At 35.2% G+C, this 22,641-nt stretch overlaps 2 protein-coding genes and 1 pseudogene across 2 annotated transcripts; 2 read left to right on the top strand and 1 right to left on the bottom strand.

Annotated features, from left to right (window-relative positions):
- Positions 1–6,287: 6,287 nt before the first annotated feature.
- LOC114821413 (protein PHOSPHATE-INDUCED 1-like) lies at positions 6,288–7,268 on the top strand (annotated as a pseudogene).
- A 5,765-nt stretch (positions 7,269–13,033) lies between these two features.
- Positions 13,034–13,725, top strand: LOC139191967 (uncharacterized). The gene is made up of 2 exons (XM_070813006.1): positions 13,034–13,370; positions 13,694–13,725. Exons 1-2 carry the CDS (start codon positions 13,034–13,036, stop codon positions 13,723–13,725), a joined length of 369 nt encoding a protein of 122 aa, XP_070669107.1.
- Positions 13,726–14,832: 1,107 nt separating this feature from the next.
- Positions 14,833–16,235, bottom strand: LOC114821569 (protein PHOSPHATE-INDUCED 1-like). Its single transcript, XM_029094268.2, has one exon. The coding sequence runs from the start codon at positions 15,955–15,957 to the stop codon at positions 14,965–14,967; it is 993 nt and encodes a 330-aa protein (XP_028950101.1). The 5' UTR covers positions 15,958–16,235; the 3' UTR covers positions 14,833–14,964.
- Positions 16,236–22,641: the final 6,406 nt, after the last annotated feature.

Below are 22,641 nucleotides of genomic sequence, written 5' to 3'. Positions count from 1 at the left end.
AAATTAGGTCATCTCCAATGGAGAGGGTTAAAGGTCCAAAAGCCAAAGAATGACCTGATTTGCCTAAAAACTCATCTCTAACCGATGATTGGGCTATAACTTCATGGAGCCCACCAGACCATTTTTTGGCCAAAGGGGCATCAGACTGGCCAAATATAGCCCCTCTTTTAGAGCATCTGCAATGGAGGCTTTATCCTCCTTGAGGCTACCACATTTGTAGCTCTAATGAAAAATTTCATCCTAATTGGCTGAAAAATTGGTCTACATCCACCACATGAGCTAGCAACTTCAATCCTTGGGTGGCAAAAATTTAGCCTACATCTAGCCCCAAAAAGTAGGAAACCCACACCAAATTGAGGGCCCAATCTTGGCTTTTGTTTTTGTTTTTGTTTTTAGTTTAGAAATGGGTGAGCTCCATTTTTAATTCTAAAACATGATTTTAAGGGTTTATTTTTCAACCGTTTATTTGATTAAGAAAACATACACAAACAATAACTATTTTTTTGTGTGATTGATTAGAAAAAAAATGTTGTGCTTTGTGTTTAATTTTCTAGATTGAAAAATTCATAAAAAAAAAAGTGATGAAATTTAACATTGACAGTTTAGAGACCTAAACCGAAAATATAAACAAATAACATAACTAAATTGTGATAAGATGATCCAATCCAATGGTTGTTATGAAATGAAAATCTTGTTTGATTTCGGAGAATGTGTCAATCAGAGAAATAAACCACCAGATGAGATTGAGATAAGATAATCAAATCCAATGATTGTTATGAAATGAAATCTTATCATGTCTAATTCATAAAAACAAACAGATAGATGAGATTGAGATAAGAGAGCCTACAATAGTGCATAAGTGATGAAATCTAACTTTGTCAGAATTTAAATTTTTTTAGGTTAAAAAGTTCATAAATTAAAATTTAAGATAACACGTAAAAAAATCAAGTTTAGAAAAGTTAAAACAAAAATAAATTTACCCCGTAATCAAATTACTACATAAATAAAATAAGCCTCATAGAGAGGCGATAGATATATAGCCCCTTATTGGAGGGGTTCTTTTTTAGAACCCCAAAGATTCACCGGAGCTCTAAATTGGGCTATATCCATCACTTTTCTGGCCACATATAAAACCCATCATTAAGAATGCTCTTAGCCCTTTTTTTAGGTCCACCTCCTCAGTTGCAGTAATTGATTCAAATTCAACAACTAGATTTGAAAACATCTAATGGTTGTTTAAATAAACTAACCGATAAATTTAAAGTATAACTTAAAACGAATAAATTATTGACGGGGCTATATTTAGTTTTTTCGATTGTAAATGATATATGAACATGGCCTGATACTATTCATTTAAAAATATTTTTTTGCAGACTATATTTTAAGACATGATTATGTTTAGCCCCTTCGGTTAAAAATAACTTTAGCAACTTGAACTTTTAGGGGAAGTCACGTGCGAAAAAAGACAACTTGACATGTCAGCTTTAGTATTGTTATAGTGATTTTATACCTCTTTTCATGATTTTTAAATTTGAATTTTTGAAATAGGATTGAGTGATTTTACACTTTCTCTATTTCTCTATTGTTCGGTCTTAAAGAAGGCAGAGCACCACCACTCCCCCACCACACTCACCTAATTTCAAGTTCTGAACCTCCTCCGTCCCGCTATATAAACACCCTCCCACTACAAGAAAACATGGATTAGGTGACGGTATTTTTTGAGGCACCTAAAAATTCATCACATTTGGCTTAAAATGAGTGAGGCTTTTTTAGAAATCGTCACATAAAGATTTTCACAAACACCAAAATATTTTGAGTCACATAAACATTTTGAATTCGTCACAAACTATTGGGCGGAAAATTTTACCGCCGAACGAAATGTTAATATGTGACAAAAATTTTACATTCATCACTTATATAAAGAGTAGGCCACGTAATAGTCAATTCATCACTTATAATACTAACAGTAAAAATTAAAAATATTGAAATAATAATGTCAAAACTCCCAAATGTAAAACCTAATAACCCATTTCGTTTTCCCTAAAAATAAAAAAAAACCTATTTTGTTCTGTTCTCTCACCTCATCTATTTCAGCTCCCCTTGGTTCTACTCTCTCACCCCGCCTCGCCGACCAGCCACTCGGTGGTTGCCATCGACGGTGACCATGTACCACCTCTCATTCGTCTCCCTCCCTCGGCCTCTCAATCGATAACAAGGTACTTATTTCTTTAATTGTTTTGGATTTTCTTCTTCAGTCAGTCTTTGTTTGCCAAGCTTAGACACCCAATTATCAATTTCCTTTCTCTTTTGAAAATCAATGAATAATGGTTGTTATTTTTCCATTTTCTCTTTGGAATGTCGTTGATGGCCATCTGTGAACATTATCATTTGTTAAATTGTAATTTTCTTATTTCTAATTTAGTTAGAACTCAATTATTGCAACTATTTAAGCTCTTGATTAGTTGCATAGTTAATTCTCTGAGGTAGGATAAAAACTACAGCATCTCGGCTATAGCACAAATCCACTTCTAAAAAAAAAAAAACTATCATGTCCTGCTATACCATAACAAATAAGAACAAAAGGGGGGAAAACAGAAGAACTGAACAAAAGGAAAAAAAAGAGGAGGAATAGTTTTTGGTAGATGAAGAAGATTATACTAGTCGCAATATTAAAAAAAAAAAAAAATGGAACTACTCCCTTTTTCGTGTAACTATTTTTTCAACACGTAATTTGTGGAAATTTTAAGTTTGTTTAAATATATTTTTCATAGATTGATTGAATGTACAAGGGGGGATATATAATGAGGTAGAAGGTTACATGCAACCCTACCTTGGCAAATCTTACTAACCCGGTAAACCCTAAAGCTGTCACTCCTTAAATTAAGGGAGTGTAGCAAGTAGCTAGCACACAACTATGAACAAGTCATCTAGATGTCAATCTTTGTCAAATTAAGGGATTAGACTTAATATAGAATCCCACGGAAAGAGGAAACATAAAATCTGGTAGCATCAGTCACCCCATATCGTCTAATATTCATATGCAGCATCAGTGACCCAACATCAGTCACCCAGTATGTAGCATCAGTCATATGCAGCATCAGTCACCCAGTATGTAGCATTGCTTATGCAGCATCAGTCAACCCATATCGTCTAATAAAATTCTCAAACAAAATAATATTTTGTTAATTAATTTGAGTTTGATTGAATTGATTAAATTTTGGTGTTTGTTAGTTTAGGTACAAGTACAATTTTAGTATTGTGTATGATTTTAAAATCCAGAGGACCCTTCTCGTTCTTTAGAGGGTTTCCTATTCTATTTCTCACTGAAGCACCTTTTGTCATGGTACTCTTCCTCTTTCCCACACATTTATTTACCTATCTATTAAGTGCAATGCTTTTAGCACTTCAAACTAAGTATTTTATAGTTTTTATACACGCAATATATGTAGCGCCAAAAGTTAAACATGAGAGTGCCAATGGCGCTATGCCGTTGCCCTTCTATAATTGGTTTATTATGTGATTTGGTCCATTGTATTGCAGACTACATGGGGTGTTTTTGAAAATCTCAAGAAACTAGAACAATGAGGGCTGAATTTGGTTTTGCCACTTTCTTGAACGCATTTCATTTTTAGGGCATTGGACATGCATTATGAAAGCTTAAATTTGGATTTCATGTTCCCCATCGTTTTAACTTGCCAAGTTTGGGATCAAATTGGATTTTACATCCTAGTCGCTTGTTGGAGCAAAATGTAGTTTGACATTGGCATGCTAAGAGATTCAGCTATTCTACCCAAAGTACCTTCAAGTGCTTTACAATGGAGGAAGAGAACAAAAGATTTGAATTAATTTGTAATTGATGGGATATATAAAGCCAAAATCATTTGTTGGGAGGATAGGAAACTAGAACTAGTAAATTGATTGAACATCTACAATTGGTTGGTCAACTTTTAAAATTTCTATATTATGCTCTGATGCAGATTTATTTTTGTATATACATATATGAAATTCTTGTACTTTCTTGATTTTCAGGATTAAAGGTGCTCAAGCTTGAGATTAGTTAAGTACAAGACCAAAGTTTTAAGTTCGTATGTTGTATTTAATACTTGCAATTTAACATGACATAGTATTCAAGCTACCTCTAGTCAAAAGTATTATTGCATTTGAATAGTAATGATGAATATGAAGTATTGTGCATGTATATGTTGAAAGCATGCTAGTTTTTCCTGTCATATTATATGTCTGTTTAAACAATTTTACATATGTTTTATTATGCCAACCTATTGAAATGTGTCAGAATGTGCAGCTTAATAATAGGACTAAAAGTGATTTGGCTTAGATTCATGGATAGACCATGGATTTGTAATTTGGTGAGCTTACGACGATGATGATAAAGTGATTATAATTGATGACTGTGGTGAGATATGTGCATGATAAATTAATTCATATCCTACAATAGTAATCTATTGGCCTATGATTTTACAAATAGTCATTATGTGTATAATGGTTTGTATATATTAACATTGTAGTCTATGTTAGTTACTTTTCATTTTCATATTTTAGATGGAAGCTTCTACGTAGTGAGGAAATAGGGTGAAATAGGTGAGGGATCCCTTACCTCCTCTTCCAATTGATGCACTTGCACCTCCTCCGCCACCACCTCCTCCACAAAGACAAGAACAGCCAGTGGATCAATGATGTTGCTCTAGACAAATAGATAAGTCATTCAGTCATTCATAGGCTTATCATTTTTTTTCATTTCAAGAGAGTTGGAGAGTCAAAATTCACATTTGACAAGATACAACTTAGAAAGCACAAATAAAGTGAACATTCAAGATTGACTTTAAGAAAAAAAACTTGATATAACTAGCTAGATGCTGAAAGGGCCCTTTATGAATTAAATTACATTTATGTTCCTAATAAGTTTATGTTTCTCTTCATTTTGTTTGCCCCACCAATATATCCTTATGATATTGATTGATGCTTATTACAGTATATTCTTATGCTATTGATGCTTATTACTTTTTGAGCAAAACCTTGTATGTGCCTAGTTCAATTTAACCCACATTCAAACAGAAACTACAAAATCATATGTAAAGACAGGTTATACCTGGTGGTCTCATACAGTAGTCAAGTTGTATTTTCTTAATTAAGGTTATTGTAGCTGATTTTTCAAAAAGAAACTGATATGTTTCTATTTTATTATGAAAGAATAAAATGAAGAAAAAGAATGATGAAGCAGATCCAAGAAGCACCTAAGGGTACTCCTTTAAATCAAGTTTTTATTAGCTGGTTTCCTCAGATGAACAATTGAGAGCTCAATTGGATTTCCAAAATGAAGATGAAAGTCTGGTATTAAAAGTTAAAGGTTTTTTTGGCTGCAAGTGTCGTAGACTTCTCTATTGTTAGCACCTCAATGTTGATGAAAGTCTGGTATCAAAAGTTAAAGGCTTTTTTGGCTGCAAGTGTCTTAGACTTCTCTTTTGTTAGCACCTCATGTTGATTAGACTTTCCTATTGTTAGGACCTCAAGTTGTCTATGTATAAGTGTTGGTGCCCTTCATGACGAATTACTACCACTGAGATAGGTCACCCTGAGTTAGATTGATATCCGGATATTTATGTTATTTTGTGGGATGTACACTTGATGAATGTATTCGACTTATGTGCTTTTAATTGTTGATTAATGAAAAATGTGAATTAAGTATATTACCTTATAGTTATGAATTGCAAATCTAGATTACGAAACAGGAACAAGTAATTAATTCATCATATATTATTCCTAAATAGGTATTTGATTTAACATATGTGACATAAGTTGTGTCACATGTCAAAAGAATATGTGACGATTTCAATGTCATTTAGTGTTAATCATATCATTCTGGGATTATATTGGGTGATGATAAAATCATCACTTATAAGTTTAATATGAGACGAAAGACATTGGTCACTGACTTTTTTATTTTGTGATGCTTATTCCGTCACTTACAAACAGAATATGTGACGAAATTAGCGCCACGTAAAAGAAAAATGTGGCAACTCTAACATTCGTCACATAAACTATCGGTGACGCTGTATAGGTGACGATAATTGTGACGCTGGAATTTCGTCACATATAGTCAAATGTGACGAATTTTCATATTTATGTGACGAATGTCTGTCACCACAAAAACCCTGTTTTCTTGTAGTGTCCCCACCTCCATTTCATTCCACACTAAAATCTCAATACCTCTATCACCTTTTAACACATAAAAAACCTCTCCAATATCCCATATTTTTTCACAACAAAAAATGGATTTTAATTCTAGTCAATGGCGTTTGAAGCTGTTTGTTGTGGCCACTTTGTTCCAAGCTTTATTTGGTTCGAGTAGATTGTTCCAAGCCTCATTAGCAACAAGGGAGCTAAGTGAATCAGTCCAAAACCAAACCCAACTCTTCAAATACCACAACATCCCTCTTCTCTCCGGCAAAATTGCCATCAACCTCATCTAGTACGGCAACTTCAATTGCTCACAGAAAACCATCGTTTCCAATTTCATTTCCTCATTCTTGTCCCCCTCCATGACCACCTAACCCTTCTTTGCCATGTGGTGGAAGACCACCGAGAAATACTACCACCTCACCTCTAGCAAAAAGTCCTCTAACTCCTTTTCCCTCTCTTTGAGAAGACAGATTCTCGACCAAACATACTCCCTCAGCAAATCCCTCACTACCAAACAGATTATGGCATTGGCGACCAAAAAAACGCCATCAACATTGTCCTGACATCCATCGACGTCGCGGTGGATGAGTTCTGTATGAACCGGTGCAGGACTTACAGGTCTGCCTCCGACTCTACCAAAATTGGACACGTAAAAGGCAACAAGAACTGCAAGTTCGCATACATTTGGGTCCAAAACGTGAGGACCTAATGCCCAGGGCAGTGCACGTGGCCATTCCACCAACCTATCTATAGACAGCAGAGCCACCCCTTGTGGCTCCCAACAATGACGTAGGCCTCGACGGCATGGTCATCAAACTCACTAGCCTTCTTGCCGGGACAGCCACTAACCCATTTAGGAATGGATACTTTCAGGGCCCAGCTGAGGAGTCATTGGAGACGGCCTCGGCCTGCCCTGGAGTTAGAAAGGGGCTTATCCTGGTTATGTCGGGTACTTGCTCCAGGACACCACCACGGGTGCCAACTACAATGCCAATGGTGCTAATGGAAGGAAGTACTTGCTTCCTGCACTATATAATCTTACAACTTCATCTTGTTCCACTTTGGTTTAATGGCTAGATTACTTGTCACTAATTAATGTATACGCGCCTATGTAGTAGTTAGATAAATTCAGTCATTCATTTGTTCAATTTTTTTGGTTAATGCAGATTTAAATATTAAAGAATAGGCAAATTGTTTCGATTTGCATTTATAATTTCAATGACCATTTTCAAACTTTGAGTAATATTATGTGCCTCTCTCTCTCTTGTTGCAAACTTCAAAGCTCCAACGAGATTATTACTGGTAAAGCTGGATTAAATATTGAATTTTAATGGAAGGTGTGCCTACTAATCGACCATTTGGGTTTTTAGGATGATGTTATCCACACACATTTTTTTTTTATTCCTCACACATCATTTTAATTTTTAGTCATTAGCTTAAATGGATTAAAGAAGACCAAATAATAAAGATTAATAATAGGTGTGTGAGAGGTAAAAATGAGTATGTAGATAAAACTATCCATAGTTTATATAAGGCCATCTTTAACTGATCCGGCTAGAGGGCCATAAGTTTGAAAATAGCCCGAAATAACACGAAAACCATCTCCAACCGAAGGCTAGGCAAGGGCTCGTGGGCCCCACAGGCCACAATTGCATAATTGGGCCAACCGGCTGGCCTAAACCAACCAGCCATCCAGCCTAGGCCGGTCTAGAAATTTGAAACCCAACGGCTACTTGTTGATGTCAACTAGTCGTCAAATTGGATATATATATATATATATATATATATATATATATATATGTATGTATGTATGTATGTATGTATGTATGTATGACAAAAATTTTTAAAAAAAATTGAAAATTCTAATTTTTTTTCTTATAACTACCTAAGTCATTAAACAACATTAAATAACATTAAGTAACATTAAACAAAATTAAATAATATTAAACAACATTAAACTTAAACAACATTAAAAAAACATTTAACAACATAAAACTTAAATGCCTACTCCATTTACATCTCGATACATGGCACTCGAAATCCGAGACATAAAATGATTGAGATTCCTTATCGACAAGAAATGTGCAAAATTACTCACATATCGACACTTGGCACTCGAAATTTGAGACATAAAATTATTGAAATTCCATATCAACAAGAAATCTGCAAAGTTACTCACTTATCGACACGTGTCACTCGAAATCTTGTCTGAAAAGTTATTGAGATAATTTAATTTAAGTAACCATATTAATTCAATTAAAATAATAAATTATGTTTGGCCTATGGCCCTTTGGCCTTTCGGTTGGAGATGGTTTTTTGTCACATGGCTATGTTTGGCCTATGGCCCTTTGGCCCCACGATTTGAAATGGTAAGAAATATGGCCTGGCACTGTTCATTAAAATATTAATTTCTTGGAGGGCTATAGGGCTAAAACGAGACCTTTGTCCCTCTGTCGGTTGGAGATGGCTTAATGGAAAATTATTTCGCACTCTATTTTAACTTCTAACCCACATGTTTTTTGGTAAATAAGATTTACATTGAAATAAAGGTGATTACACACAACCCAAATTAAAGTAGCCCAACCACAAACTAACACAACAGGAGAGTGTCTCTTGTGAGGGTCAATTATGCGAACCATCATCGAGCGGTGGGGACGAGCAGAATACATTGGTAAAACCTGTTATATCATCTACTCAAATGATGTTTTGAGATTCTCTTGCCTCCTCAAATCTCTCTGTAATCTCCTAGATTAAGCTAAATATAGTAAATTGTATAGGACAAGTCTTGGTGTTCTCTTCAAGCAATTCAATTGTAATTACCTTATCACATGTATAGTAAATTGTATAGTTAATTATCGAGTCAGTTCCAAGATGCTTCACAGTGTTCGAAGAAATAAGAGTGAAAGGCCTATAAATACAAGCGAATGATTTAGAGCAATAGACACTTAAATCATTCGACAACACATACTACAAGGTTTCAAACCAAAGGCTCTTTTGTTGTACTTGTTTCATTCCTTTTGCCTTACCAAATGATCACTTGAAACCAAGACCTAAGAACTTTAGGAAGCCTTATTTAGGCTCAAAGACCTATTAGAATTTGCTTTACTACAATTTCTTTGCGTAGTATTGATTTACTGGCCTTAAGAAAGTTAGTCTCTTTGGTTGTAACTCTTTGTAAGGAAGCATCTTTAACCTAATCTGATGGCTCATATCCAATCTGATAACGTCATCTCCAACCGAAGGAGGGCCAGAGGGCTCCCTTTAGCCCTATAGCCCTCCAAGAAATTAATATTTTAATAAACAGTGTCACGCCATATTTCTTACCATCTCCAACCGAGGGGGCCAAAAGAACATAGGCCAAACATAATTTATTATTTTAATTGATTTAATATGGTTACTTAAATTAAACTACCTCAATAATTTTTCGAGATGTAATCTCAATAATTTTTCGAATAGGATTTCGAGTGGCACGTGTTGCTAAAGTGAGTAACTTTGCAGATTTCTTGTCGATATGGAATCTCAATAATTTTCCTTCTCGGATTTCGAGTGCCACGTGTCAATTTGTGAGTAACTTTGCAGATTTCTTGTCGATATGGAATCTCAATAACTTTACGTCTTGGATTTCGAGTGTCATGTGTCAATATGTGAATAACTGTTCAGATGGAAGATCAAGAAAACCAACTATTGTGTTAGAGGCGGTTGCCTCGTTTGACACATGGATCTGGCATGCTTTCTTTGGAGTATCTGATGACTATATTGATGGAGAATCTGATGACGAACAAGATGATCCAAATAAGTCAAGGAGAGCTCATGCAAAAATATATGATGGGCCTAATTTGCCTTTGGATCCAAGAACCGGTAATATCTCGTTAAATGAGTACATGAGGTGTCATAGGATGATACGTTTGTGTGCCACAAACAAGTACTTGCAATAGGATCTTGTCGCACATCTTTGGGCCAAAAGAAGCATGGAGTAGGCATTTAAGTTTTATGTTGTTAAATATTTTTTTAGGGTAAATTACATTTTACCCCTTGGGTTTGGGGTTGATTGCAACCTCATACAACATCTTTAAAACATTTCAATTTCATACGTTTACTTATCATTTTATTTCAATTTCATACATTCGTTAGAAAATCCGTTAAGTAAATCGTTAACTGACGACATGGCAAATATGTGATCCACATTTGTGCTGACGTGGTTAACAAACGCGTGCCATGTGGCATAAACAATTAATAAAAAATTAAAATCTAATTTGAATATTAACATATTAAAATAATTAATTAAAAAATAAAAAAAATACAAATTCTTCATCTTCCCCACCCCTTCTCCCACCACCACCCCCTTGCCCACCCGAGCCACCCTTTCTCCCGTCATCAACCCCTCCCCCATCACCACGCCCTTCCCCATCACTTATGCACCAAGCTCATCCCCGTTGCAACATCTCCTCCGTCATCAGAACCCAGAACCCTAAACCCAAAAAAAATCCAATCCCAAGCATCTCCTTTCCTCCGTCTGCAACATCTCATTCTTCTCCCATCTGCAACACCTTATCTCGTCACAGCACACCATCGAAGAAGCCCCAAGACGCTGACTCCTTCGTTGCTATCTCAAATACGTCTCCCAGCTCTGTTGTGTCTCATCCTCTTCTTCTGGTTCCCTCGAGACCTGCGACCTCGTAGCTTGCAGCATTAGGTAGGGTTGGGGCTAAAATTGGGGATAAAATTAGGGGATATAAAATTTTGAGGATTAAGGTTGGGTTCAGGTTGATCTAGGGAGAGAGAATGGAGGGGAGGTGAAGAGAGTGAAGAGAGTGAAGGAGAGGGAAAAGGTGGGTCGAGGATGTAAAGAGGGATGATTGGGTCTCTAGGGAGAAAGAAGGGATGAGAGGTGAAGATAATGGAGGAGAGGGAGAAGCTGGGTTGGGGAGGTGAAGAAGGATAAGTGGTTTCAGGACTACAATGGTGATGGGGAAGGGGATGGCTGCGGCTTTATTACTGCTGCTCGTGGGTTGGGTGGGGAAGACGAAGAGGGTTTTGGGTTTTTTGTTTTTTAACTTTTCTTTAATTAATTATTTTAATATTTTATTAATTGTTTATGCCACATGGCACATGTTTGTCAGCCACGTCAGCATAAATGTGAATCCCATATTTGCCATGTCATCACTTAACGGTTTACTTAATGAATTTTCTAACGGATGTATGAAATTGAAATAAAATGATAAGTAAATGTATGAAATTGAAATGTTTTAAATATGTTGTATGAGGTTGCAATCGACTCCAAACCTGAGGGGGTAAAATGTAATTTACCCTTTTTTTTTAAAGAAAACTAATGAAAAGGGCTTGAAAACTTTGAGTTTTAATGATAAGGACAAAATAAAAGGTAAAGTGAATAGTACCAGGATTGACTTTTTAGTGTAAAAATGTGGTTTTTCGTTAAAGTGAACAGTACCGAGTGCTTTTCGTTAAAGTTCCCTTTTTTTTAATGTTGTTTAAGTTTGAATAAAGGGGTGTGCTATCCACACACCCCTTTTTACTTTTCCCACACCCCTTGTTAATTTTTGTCCTTTGATCTTCTTCAATTCATCCGATCCAACGGCCGAAAAATAAAAGGGTGTGAGAGAAGTAAAAAGGGGTGTGTGGATATCATATCCCTTAAATAAATTCCCCAACTAGTACTAGGGTGGAGATTGTGTTCTTTAATGTTGTTTAAGTTTAATGTTATTTAATGTTGTTTAATGGTTTGGGTAATAGGAAAAAAAAATTGTAAAAAAAAAAAAAATCAAATCCAATGGCTACTTGGTGTCAGCATGACGCCAGGTAGCCGTTGGGCTTGAATTGTGGACCAGCCTAGGGCTAGCTAGTTGGCTTTTTTGGGCCAGCTGGTTGGCCTGATTGTACAATTTTAGCCCGGTGGGGCCCACAAGTTCTTTAGCCTAGTCCTTGGTTGGAGACAGTTTGTGTGTCATTTAGGATTATTTTTAGCCCTATGGTCCTCTGGCCGAATCGGTTGGAGATGATCTAAGAATTTTATCGATTCTTCTAAGTTCATACATGTATGTACTTTGTTTGTTTTGATATTCAACAATATTAATATCAATTTTAGTTACTTAGTTATTGTTTTTATTGCTTACTGTCTTTACTTTCTGTTGTGAATGATTGAAGTGATATGCTTGAAAATAATCATTTTGTTTTAACCTTATCTTAATAGTTTATGGTCCAATATTGAGAAAAAAAATTAGTGTCTTTAACATGCAACACATTAAGAAGAACCAAGCTTGAGCCAAACATTGGCACAATCCTTTGTAAAAGAAGTCTTATTACTTATGGTGCAAGTATTCATACATACAATTTATTCTAAATACAATACATCTTTCTGTTGGCTGAAGTTAACGGTGGCATACTTGATAATCAACAAACCAAAATATTCACTAAGGACCAGTTTGGGATTGTTGTGCTTTTTCAAAAGAATTGCTTCTGCCAACAGAAAGATGTATTGTATGTAGAATAATCAGCTGTAACATAAAACAGTTGAGTGTTTGATAACATGTACTTTTAAAACTGTTGTGAGTGTAAAAACCAGTGTAAAAGTGTTTGGTAAAATTTAATGTAAAAATGATAAAATTGTATATAATAAGAAAAAATAGACATAGTAGTGGGGGTGGTGGCAACGACAATGGTGTTGAGGATAATGGCAATGATAGTAGCCCTAATGGTGGAGGTGTGGTAGTGGTGCCAATGATATAGTGTGGGGGCTGGGTTGTAGAGGTAGCAATGGTGGCGATTGCAGCGTTCTTAGCAGTGCAATGATGGTGGTGGTGATGGCGGCAGTGGTATAATGTCCGTAGTTGCAATTGTAGGTGATGGGGACGATAATGGTAGCGATTGCAATGGCAATAGTAGTGGCGGCGGTGGAGATGGTGATGACGATGGTGGTGGTAGCAATAATTGTAATTGTACATGTGGTGGTTGTGGTGCCACTGGTGGCTGTCATGCTTGTGGTGGTGGGGATTATAATTATGGCAAAGGTAACGACAACGATGGTGGTGGTAATGATCGCTGTGGTGGTGGTGCTAGTGGCGGTAGTTATGCTTGTGGTGGTGATAGTAGTAGTGGTGGCAGAAACGGTGGTTGTGGTGGAGAAGATTATGATGGCAACAATGGTGGTGGTAATGGTGTGTTGGTGGTAGTAGTAGTAGCGATAGTTGTGCTTTTAATAAAAATAGTTTTTAAAGGCAACATATATGCTACTTTTAAAAGCTACTATATGAAGAATGTTGCTTTAAAAATAAGCAGGATATTATTTTTACCAATACTTTTTTATTGCTTAACTTTAAGTCAAGTAAAAAAAAAAGAAAAAAAAATACTAAACGGGCCTAAGCCTCACGACATGCAAAAGGTAACTTATTATAAATAAGGACTGTCGAGAGGTGCTTTATCCCCAATCTATAAAGAAAAAGAAATTCTGCTTCAACATTTAACTTTTGTTCTTGTGCAGAGATCCCTTGTTTAATATACGCAGACTGCTAATGTAAATAAATATGTAGATAAAGAAAGGATAGTGTTGTTCAAACACTCTTTCTTCTCTCTAATGTATTTTTGTTAATTTTTATTAACATTGATTTTTTTTAATTTATCCTAATCAATGATAAAAAATTAAAAAAAACTATGCGAGAAGTAAAAGTGGTTTAGATAGCACTATTCTAAAGAAAATTGTGTGTTAAAATTGGCTCACTACGTGGATGATTGAATGCCCCCCTTTTTCTTTACATTTTTCCTTTCGTTACAACCATAGAATTATCTTTGTTTTGCTTTTTGGCTTTGCTGTGTATAGTATGTTTAAATATTCAGTATAACGAGTTTGATATTAATTTTTTATTATATTTTAGTGTAAATATATCTTTATATTGAAAATAAATCTCTGCATTTTAAGGCGTAGGATTAAAGAGTTAATATATAATATAACATGATAAATTATTTTTGTTCATCATTACATGTCCTTGAAAATTAAATAACCTCTTTGCTTAATTTTTCACATGTCACACAATGTGTCGGAAGGAAGAGAACAATATTAACACTAAATAAATTATTGATAACGTAACTATATGAGAAACTCAAATGCGTCGGAAGGAAGAGAACAACATCATGTAAAGTATCGATAACGTAACTATATGAGAAAATTTATTTAATTCTTAACTGTTCAAGTATAATGATGTAGAACTTGCACATTATTTTATCTCATGTGTTTTTTTAACACAAAAATAACAATTTACGTTTCACTATTCATGTTTTATCAACATGTAAAGGAAAGTTGAAACCTTTGTTATGAAAAGAGGTATGGCAAAAGCTGGTGAAACATAGTTTGCCTCTAGCTATATATACAATTATCAGACAACCGGTAAAGCTCGTTCGAGGCTTTAGCTTTTCAAAAGCCATTACTCCAACTTTTTCTCTTTTTCATCAGAAACCATCAATCTAATTAAAAAAAAAATATTAGAAATTATAATACATTCTTGTTAAATTATTTTCTTTTAATAAATAATTTATTCAATTTAATTGCTAAAATATTAAAAAAAATATTTGTTAAAATACTAAAAAATTGCGTGAAAATTAGATAGAATAACTCAAGGCACAACATTTTCTGATGCAAATCGAATCAATTTGCATTTTTTTTTATCATTATAATCCGCTTAATCAAATGAAAATTTGAACAAATCAATGAATATATCTAACACCTAATTAGGCTTATACATTAGTCCCTCTCATGTTTCAAACCAAAGTGGAACAAGATGAAGTTGCAGGATTATATAGTGCAGGGAGCAAGTACTTCCTTCCATTAGCACCATTGGCATTGTAGCTGGCACCTGTGGTGGCGTCCTGCAGCAAGTCCCCGGCATAACCAGGATAAGCCCCTTTCCCGTAAACTCCAGGGCAGGCCGAAGCCGCCTCCAAAGGCGCCTCGGCTGGGCCCTGAAAGTATCCATTCCCGAATGGGTTGGTGGCTGTCCCGGCAAGAAGGCTAGCAAGGTTGATGACCATGCCGTCGAGGCCCACATCGTTGTTGGGAGCCACAAGGGGTGGGCTCTGCGGTCCATAGATAGGCTGGTGGAATGGCCACGCGCACTGCCCCGGGCATTGGGTCTCCGAGTTTCCGACCCAGATGTATGCGAACTTATAGTTCTTGCTGCCTTTGACGTGTCCGGTTTTGGTAGCGCCGGAGGCAGACCCGTGGGTCCCGCACCGGTTCATACAGAACCCATCGACGGCGACGTCGGCGGATGTCAGGACAACATTGATGGCGTTTTTCTGGTCGCCCTTTGCGGCCAATGCCACAATCTGTTTGGTGGTGAGGGATTTGCCGAGGGAGTATTTTTGGTCGAGAATCTGTCTTCCCAGAGAGAGGGAGAGAGAGTTGGACTTTTTGTTGGAGGTGAGGTGGTAGTATTTCTCGGTGGTCTTCCACCAGGCGGCGACGGAGGGTTGGGTGGTTTTGGAGGGCGAGGACAAGGAGGAAAGGAAATCGGAAACGATGGCTTTCTGGGAGGGCTTGAAGTTACCGTACCAGATGAGGTTGATGGTAATTTTGCCGGACAGGAGAGGTCCGTTGTGGTATTTGAGGAGCTGGGTTTGGTCTTGGACCAGCTCACTCAGCTTCCTTGTTGCCAAAGAGACTTGGAACAATCTGCTGGAACCGAATGAAACTTGGAACAAGGTGGCCACAACAAACAGCTTCAAAAGCCATTGACCAGAATTAAAACCCATTTTTTCTTTTCCTAAAAAATGTTTAGATTTTGGGGGTTAAAAGCTGAGAGAGGGAGTGAGAATTTAGTGTGGAGTGAGTGATAGAGGTGGGGAGGATGCTTATATAGAGGGACGGAGGAGGTTCAAATTTTTGGATTAAAAAATTGGAAAAAGCAGGTGGTGGTGGGGTTAATTGAATGGGAGGTGTTGAGAAAGAGAGGGAGAGAGGAGAGAGGTGACCGAACGCTGCTCCCAACTCCCAAGCGCGTTTCTTTATTTATTATCACCATGCATTTGTTTCCACACTCCATCCAAGAATCAAAACTTATTTTGTTCCGAAAACCCTCTTGTTTTCTTATCTTTTTCCTTAATCTAGTAAAAATACAAGTGTATAACGGAATCAGCAACTTCACTTTTTCAGTATTTTTATGTGTTTATTTTTTTTGGAATGATGATTTATGTATTATAAATAATAATAGTTTGGATTGTTAAAATACATTACAGAAGAGAATTCACATAAACGCGTGTTAATAGTTGTGTAAAAAAATCATGTCACGGATCCGTCCGTATAACAATTTGTTTTAACAAATGATATTTACAATAAGAGAAAGTTGCAAGAAATTACATAATAAGCTAACCATAATAAATTAATACTGAAATTTCGATTTATTTACCATAATCAAACTTAAAACTTCATACCTAGGTACAAAATAAAATATCAAATTGTGATAATAGAATACTTATTACGTATTAAGCTAACCATAATAAATTACACAATTAGCTAACCACAATAATTTGGCACTGAAATTTGAATTTATTAGAAAAATTTTGTGATAAAGTACAACCATAGCAAATTGATACTGAAATTTTGATTTACTAGAATATAACTTAAAACTTGAAACTTACATACAAAAAATACAGAATAAGCTAAATAGTAAATTGATACTGAATTTTCAATATTTTGAGAAATTTGCGATAATAAAATGCACAATAATCTAATAATAATAAATTGATACTAAACTTTTGATTTATCAGAATCGAGCTTAAACTTCACACTTAGGTACAAAATAAAATATTATTAAACTATAATAATATTACAACTATTTTGAAAACGGATAACCCAGTATTGGATTTGCAGCCCGTGTAGAAGAGGCAGGATTAAAAAGAAAACGTGTGTTTACAGCCATTGCCGACAACACCTAAACGGGAAGAAATGCTATTACGTAGGGCCCATACTTTATGGAAGTAAGTGAAATGCTCTTTCTCGCTACAAGACAAAAAGCATTACAGCTTAGTTACAGATTGCACGACCCCCTTATTGACCATAACACCCTCGGTTAAACGGACAGACCCCCGAATATTAGGTGAGCAGAATTGTAAAATCGCTGTCAAGATAAACGTTGGGATTCCAGGCTGGACGGAAAAAATGAATGTCTATTGGGAAGCGTGGACTCTGACCCGACTGGCAGTCAGCTGGAAGCCTGGAATCCGATGTGGGGCGAGAACGTGATTGCACGCGCCCTCCCAGTCTCACACGAACTCGTGAGGTGAGCTGGGCGAAGGCGAATCTTGGTAATAAGGTAATTAAAGATGGGGTGCGAATTTAAATCAGTCCTTCCGGTTCCAGCTGGATCAAGCTAATCATTATGAGCGCCCATAACTTGCACCGGCTGATTCACGATGTTTATAAGTGTTTTCAAAATATCTAAAAAGTGCTTTTAAAGAAGTTATTGTAAATGGCACTTTAAGTATTTTTTTTATTTTTTATTTGAATTTTTATTAAGATTGATCTCATAAACTTTTTTCACAAAAAATATTTTTAATCATTTTAAAAATATTTTTAAACGAGTCATCATGGGCGTACTCAAAGAATTCATCAAATATTACTGAAAATATCTATCAACAAATTTATAAAATGAGCTTGTTGATGATCGAAACGGGAAAAGCAAATATCTTTCAAGGATATCTCCGAAATCAAGAGATGTTTTGATAATATTGCCAATTTGGATAAACTTTTTGATACTTTCGTCCGGTCTCTAAACCATTTAGGAGATTTTAGAGATGATTGGATAGTAATTTTAGTAAAAATTCCATTCGATTTCGATAACAATAATTTTATAATTGCTAGTAAATTTCTGAACTACAATACTTTGCATTTTTTCTTTAAAAAAACTTATATGTCGTACTGTCAAGGTTTCATGTTACAAAATACAAACGACACAGAATATAACAGCAGAAATGTCTAGAAAAATAAAATAAAAGAGGGAATATATTTCATACAATGTAATTCAAAGTTCAAGTATATCTATAAAGTACAGACAATAAGGAATATAATAGAGGGAATGTATCATCATACAAGGTAATTCAAATTCTTAATACTGTAGCATTGTATTTTAAGTCAACTTTTTGCACATTGCAAGAAAATTTTCATTAAAAGTAAATTATATAAAATTTTAGTGCATCCTTTTTTCTTTTTTTCTTTTTTTTTCGTTTTTTTTTTTGGTCAAGCAAGAGAACTTTCATTACATTAAAAACTAGTACAAGGCCCAAAAAAATAGGTAAACAACAATAGATAAAATAAAAGGCCCAAGCAAAATGAGAGTTGCAACCCAAGACACAACGGAAGACTCACGCAACAATATGGTCCAATATATTAATAAAATAAATATTTGACAAATCTATTGGAACTGAAGAAGATTTGGCATTTATATATATATTTTTTTTTAACAAACAATATTTTCAACACTAAGAGCAATTCCAGCATGGGAGCCCTCCCCTCAGGCTATTCACTATTCAATCCATCCAGTGAACAGTAGCTGCCCTTAATGAACAATAACTGTCTTTTGCATCTCCACCGTTGCACTTGAATAACCCTGGCAATTGGCAATAAAATATTACTATTTATTTATTTATAAAATAATACAAAATAATTTTATTTGTAATTTGTATAAGATTTGTAATTTCGCAAAGTAACTCGGCGATTATTTAATTTTTCATTTAATTTTTAATTAATTAAATTACTTAATTTCCATTAACACCCATCCTTTGTTTTCCCTTCAAAATTTTCCTGTTGTTTCCTTCGCATTCCCGAGAAAATCAAATCCAATCATGACGACCATCGCCCTTTCCGACTTGCCCTCCTCTCCTACTTGCATCAAAATTATGGTCATTGCCCTTCTCTCCCTCTCCTTCTTCCTACTTGCCAACCACTATTATGCTACCTATCCTTACCTCCCCTTCTTCTCCTCCACCGCCACGTACTCCGCTGCGCAGTCTCCGTCTCTCGCATTGCAGACACCGGAATCGCATGCTCCGAATCCTCCGTCAACTCCTTCTCCTTCTCCACCGCGACCATCGCTGGAGGTGGAGAAGATGGGGATAGTGGACGAGATCGGCGCGATGTTGGAGGAGTTCGAGGCCTGACAGAAAAAAATATTAAAACAGGCGTCTGACGTCAGATCCACCTCAGGCTCTCGAGCCGCGCGATAATCGACTGGCCTGGCGCTCGGGGCTGCACGGGCTCCCTCGCCAGCCAACGCTGGACTTCCTCCCTCGGGCAATCAAGCCCTGTTCCGGAGCCTGTCCCTCGAGTAAGAGCTCCCACTGGAGCTGCTCTAAGGGGAAAGGGTGGGCTTAATCTCACAATGGGCTAGCAATAATGTGGTGGTGAAATTAAACATAATACTTCGCACTTACAAGTAAAGAGGAATACTACTAGACCATAGTACTAAGCGGTAAACAATTAAGCACAATTGCACAAATCGCTCCTTTGGAGATGCTCTTAGGAGCTTGCTAAAAAAATTTCCTCCAATATAGAAAGAGAGTTTACAACAGAGGAATGAAATTCGAAATCTCTTATGTCTCATCTCATGGGTTCCCAATCCAAATTAGACAAGAGCAGTAGATAAGCGGGTGAAAGAACTAGAAAACTTTCGTTGGATTGTCTTGATGAAATATAGGATTTGTTTCCCTAGTCGATGCAGAAAAGTAGTCACTACAAGCTGGATCAAGACACACGCTTCGACAAGTCTTTCTCCTAGCGAGTGTGATTGGAGATGAATTTAGCACCTCTCTCAATCTGTGTATCCAAATTATCCCAACATATATGCAAATTAATTGGCCACAACATGTATATAGATTCATGAAGAAATTTCATGAAGAGTGGTATTTACAAAGAAAGGTCGATGCGCTCAAATGAAAGTACAGTTTCAAATATATATATATATATATATATATATATATAAGAATTGTTATTAGCACTCTAAAAATCTCATTCTATACTTCTCATAAGTGTATTTTTCTTTCTAATAATAGAAAGTTTGGAGTGCCAAATAAGATTTTTGGAATATTAATAACAATTCCATATATATATATATAGTTATTTCTTTTGAAGCAAAAATCTGGTTTGCAAATATAGATGTATAAGATGAGAACACACTAATCTAGCTGTAGTTTCAATGTTTACTTACTTGAAATGTGAGTAATCACGAAACACGAATTAATAAGAATAATTTGAATATTTATTCCAGGTAAGTAAGCATTCTAAGGTGCTAATTCTCATTACCGGAGATGCATGAACGTGCCAAAATTGAAACTTCGACCATGTCTATTACAGATCATTTAACAAAGTAATTAACAAACCTAGTTCTAATAAACTTGTTTTATTGTTAGAAAAAGCTGGCGTAAAAAAATGGTTTAATAAGCTAGCATATTAAACAAATGATCACGTTAAACTAGAATAAGTAGCCGGGTATCATCATGCTCCAAAAGCTACAACCTAAATTCACGAGCTGCGAGTAATATGCATGTATATACCATAAGAAAACATTACTTATCCAAACCCTAATTGGTTTCCCCTGTAAGCATGATGAAATATGCTCAAATCACAATGCACTCACATCCCGATTGACTAAAGAAACCGTGGCTGATGGGAAGGGATCTTCAGCACTAGATATAGCCGCTATGTTTCTCCCCTGCAACATACATAATATACATATTTATATTTAAGCCATTAATTAATCACTTTTATTAATTTATCAATAAGGTTTGTGTAGTTACACAAAGAAAGGGATCACACGATCGGCTGTTGGATCTTTTATAATGAGATCGTGCGGCTGTCAGTGGGCTATGCTTTATTCATATTTTTTGTTTTTATTTTTTTTATTTTTATTTTTTTTAACTTTTCGTCCTTTACTTCTTCAGTTCTTTCCCTTTCGTTGAATCTCTTTAAATATGGTTAACTGGCAGCCGCTCGATCTTATTAAAAAAGACTGAACAATTAAGGGTTTGTTTGGAAACTTATCAAATAATTGAAATGTTTTTAAAGCTAATATTTTTAAGTTTCGAAATCACTTGAAATGTTTTTTTTTGAATTTCACTAACATTTTTATTAAAAATTAATTCTAAAAATATTTTTATTAAAAACGTTTTTAATTATTTTAAAAGACATTTTCAAATAATCTTAAACATTATAGGATTCTATTGCTTAATATATATATAAAATATATCTGTCACCACATTTCTTAATTTTTCCTGGATTCTTTTTGTCTGTCATAAAGATCATGAAAGCAGACAATTTTTGTCATTATGCTGGGTTTTATTTTAAGTTTGAATGTTTAAACAGATCATATATATGTGGTATTCTCAGCGATAGGCTCCGGATCCTCTTTAAGAGAATTCAGAAGATCAATTAATCATGTTTGTTAGAAAATATTTTAAATTTTTATTTAAAATTGAATATAAATAGTACTTAATGAAAATTGACCGTACGATATACAATAAACGATTACAATTAATTGATTCTCAAAAAAAAAAAAAAAAAAAAAAGATTTGAAGAGGATTCTGATCCGTATTCTTGGTCACATTAATTGTTATTGCGGATTAAAAAATGGTTTCCACATCTATTCATTCTCACGATGATCAAGGTCTTTCAAGTTAATTTTTACAGATTACATATATACTTAAAATGTCGATCAAAACTATTTGTACTATAATTATTATAATTAATCAGGGGATCCTATAGGTAAATACACTAGATCTGTTTGTTCATGTAGCATCCGCGTCTAAAGAAAAAGGGTTTGAAATAATTTTGTAAAAAGCTTGCATTTGAATGCTGAAGTTTTAGAGAAATGATTTGGTTTTGACTAGTAATATTGTACTTGAATTTAATTTGTAATAAAGTTTAATGCAGAACGACTATAACCTTAACCTTATATAATATACTCCCCGTGACCAATGTTGTGAGTTGTATAATTTTTATATATCATTTTTTAGCTTCTCACATATTTCTTTAAATCTAGCCATCAAAGTGAATAAATCAAATTAGAACAACGAATATAATTAAATAGAGATATATAGTAAGCTAAATAGGCCTTAAAAGTCCGGCCCCAATACGCCTAAATTAAATAGAGATATATAGTAAGCTAAATAGACCTTAAAAGTCCGGCCCCAATACGCCTAAAGGGGTGGACTTTTTTATTTATTTATTTTTAGTTATCACTTTCTCTATTAAAAGGTGAGCAACCTAACCCTTGAGTCATATGCTATATAGCTCCGGGAGGCGAAAGAGCCAACATCAAGGATTCCAAACCATGAGCTCTTAGGGAAGATCTTTCTTCGATATCTTCGATATGCTCCTAAAAAAAAAATCAAAATTCGCGTGAATTCTTCTCCCAATTAAGAAGAGATCTTAGCGGATCCAACATC

This window comes from Malus domestica, chromosome 15 (assembly GCF_042453785.1).
Source record: "Malus domestica chromosome 15, GDT2T_hap1".
In the NCBI taxonomy this organism is placed as follows: Eukaryota; Viridiplantae; Streptophyta; class Magnoliopsida; order Rosales; family Rosaceae; genus Malus; species Malus domestica.
The sequence above is the reverse complement of the archived record's forward strand: the minus strand, read 5'-3'. Positions and strand labels throughout refer to the sequence as shown.